The 2765-nt window shown below is 39.0% G+C and overlaps 1 protein-coding gene across 1 annotated transcript in view; it reads left to right on the top strand.

Annotated features, from left to right (window-relative positions):
- Window positions 1-2567, top strand: part of LOC104968319 (chromobox protein homolog 7-like) — a gene marked incomplete at its 3' end in the record, with an annotated part of 4011 nt that extends 1444 nt beyond the window's left edge. Inside the window, exons 2-4 of the mRNA XM_010797898.1 lie at window positions 1966-2009; window positions 2145-2210; window positions 2501-2567. Coding sequence (XP_010796200.1) covers window positions 1966-2009; window positions 2145-2210; window positions 2501-2567 — 177 coding nt within the window. The remainder of the gene's footprint in view (window positions 1-1965; window positions 2010-2144; window positions 2211-2500) is intronic.
- Window positions 2568-2765: the final 198 nt, after the last annotated feature.

Here is a 2765-nt window from a genome sequence, read left to right as displayed (position 1 = left end):
GTAGTGTGAGTCTGTGTAGTTTATTTATGGCCTCCCGTTGGATTTGACGTCATCTGAACAGGACATCTCACGCTCACTGCTTGATAGCGCGCGAAGTTCCGTTTACGCCGGTTGTTAAACAACATCGTTATGGGGAAATGCAAGTCTGCGTCCAAATGGTTGGAAGATAAGGAGGAAGGACAATCAATACTGTATATAGTCAATGTGAGGTAAAGTGTGTCCCCAAGGTAACCGGTTAAAACTCCAAGTGGCGATGAGGTCTTAAAATGTATGGAAAGGGTCTTAAAAAAGGTCTTAAAAGGAATTACATTTGACTTCAGGATTCCTGCATATACCCATAGAAATCTGAAGATACCCACGGCTAGAAGGTCATTAAAGCTTTATGTGCAAAATGTCTAAACAATTTATTTTCTATCCTCCCCTTTTAAAGTTAGATTGTGCTTGATAAATGAGTGAAATAGCTAAATACACTTCTATTTGATCAGATTGGAGATTTATTTGCCTCTCTTTGTAAATGGTTTGAGATGAGGTTTTAAACGAGGCTTCATGTGTAAAGTGAAAGTCAGAAAGGCAGATGATGAAACCACATGTGGACTAAATTTATCCTCCACAAACTGCTGTTAAACTGTGAGATAAAACACACCCTGATATTCAAGTTAAAGGTGATTTAACCGTAGTGAAACAGTACCTTTACACTATATATAGTTAAACCCTGATCTAGAGAGGGGTTTGGGGTCACAGAGAGCATCTATTTGGGCTTTATGAGTACAAGTAAATGACATGATTTCCATGGCATGTTATTGAAGATTTGGGCACTTTTATTTGAGGTGTCACCCAATATTGCTCCTTTTGACTGCAACACTGGGTGAGTAAGACAAAGTCGGGAAATGTGGTGACTTCACCCTCTGAAGGTATTGTGGGATGATGTCAGCGAGGGTGACTAACTGAGAGGAGAGGCTGGTGGATGGGAAACATTCGGAACATTTAACGTCATCTAACAAATACTGAAGGGTGCGAATAAAATCATTATGGAAGTGGATTTACTTGAAAGGCTTTGAAATGTCCTCCTACACAAAAATCCTTTAAAACGCAATAAGTTAATGGTAGATATGCATTATTTTGAAGCATTTAAAGGGGACCTATCATGCAAAATGCACTTTTTTATGTCTTTTATACATATATATGTGTCCACGGTGTGTCGGGGAACTCGCGTCAGAAAATAAAACCCTCTGTCTTTTCCTCCGTACCCAAATCTCTAAAAACGGGGGAACAACGGAGCTGATCCAGATTTGCGTCCGATATGACGTAATATCTGAAATGTGGACCCACGGCCCAATCAGAAACGTTGCTATCAGAAACAATGCCCGACTGTTTTGGACGTAATATGGTCGGTGTTTACATTAGCATCGCTAACACTCAGAGCTAACCTGTACTGGAGAGCATGTGTGTGAAGAAGCAGGAAGTAAAAAGGAACTCACCTTGTGGTATAACCGGCAAGAGAGAAAGCCTTTGAGCTCCATACTGTTTCAGAGATAATCCTTGATAATCCATGATATGGCGTTTCATCACGGCAGTATTTAGTTTAGACAGTAGCTGCCGGGTCCCGCATGAGCTCAGTCCCCTCCTTCTTTATTTGTTAAAGCTTTATACCCCAAATCAGCACTTTTGAAACAGGAAGTGAAATAGAGGGATATGAGGCATGGCTAGAATGGGTGATCTGTTTGGTATTTAGAGCAAAACACTTCATAGACATGTATTTTATATATTTGTATATCTGAGACCTATGCTATTGCCTATAAATAGCATGATAGGTGACCTTTAATGACTAAAAATTAATTTATGTTATTGCTTTTTTTATGAATTCACATGTAGATGGGACAATGACGCGGTATTAGAAAAAAAACTGTATATTCTGTGATGTTATTTATGGAATTAGCTTCTAAATGACATGTTTTGTCTCCACAGGGGAATGTGGAGTATCTGTTGAAGTGGAAAGGATGGCCTCCAAAGTAAGTTACACGTTCAAAACTAATGAGAGAGTTGGAAATGTGTTTTTTATTCACATACAAATACAATGGCTGCATAACAAATATGGAAAATGTCAAACATACTGTATTTATGGAGTTGTTTGATACTTCTTGCAGGTACAGCACATGGGAACCAGAGGAACATATTCTGGATCAGCACTTAGTGAAGGCCTACGAGGAGAAGTAAGGCTCCAAAACACAAGTCTTCATTTCATTGTTTATTTTAAATGGCTAACAACAATAACAGTAAACGTATAAGCAGTGGCGATCCTAGAGTCGGTGGGGGCCCTAGGCAAACATTCACTGGGGGCCCCTCGAACCAGCTTTTCACCACCACGCATAGCCGACAGCCCCTCGATAAAATAATGAAGTGATTTTCATTCTTATTTATGTAGTTGTTTATATATATTTATTTATTATTATTATTATTATTTGTTTGTATTATTTATATATATATATATTGGGTTTTTTAGAGAGCAGAAGGAGAAACAATTGGGACACAGGAGGAAAGGACCCAAAGCCAAAAGACTCTTTCTGCAGGTAGAAATCTGATTTAAAGGTCTCCTCTTCTTCATGTCTCTTCTACATCAACATGTGTCCCCTCTTCTTCATGTCTCTTCTACATCAACATGTGTCCCCTCTTCTTCATGTCTCTTCTACATCAACATGTGTCCCCTCTGTGGAAAGAGACTCTGAAAGTTTCAGGAACAAAGATTCTCTCTCTTTTTGTCCTGATCC

The sequence above is a fragment of the Notothenia coriiceps genome, unplaced genomic scaffold (genome assembly GCF_000735185.1).
Source record: "Notothenia coriiceps isolate Sejong01 unplaced genomic scaffold, NC01 NC01_scaffold00002623, whole genome shotgun sequence".
NCBI lineage: Eukaryota > Metazoa > Chordata > Actinopteri > Perciformes > Nototheniidae > Notothenia > Notothenia coriiceps.
The sequence above is the reverse complement of the archived record's forward strand: the minus strand, read 5'-3'. Positions and strand labels throughout refer to the sequence as shown.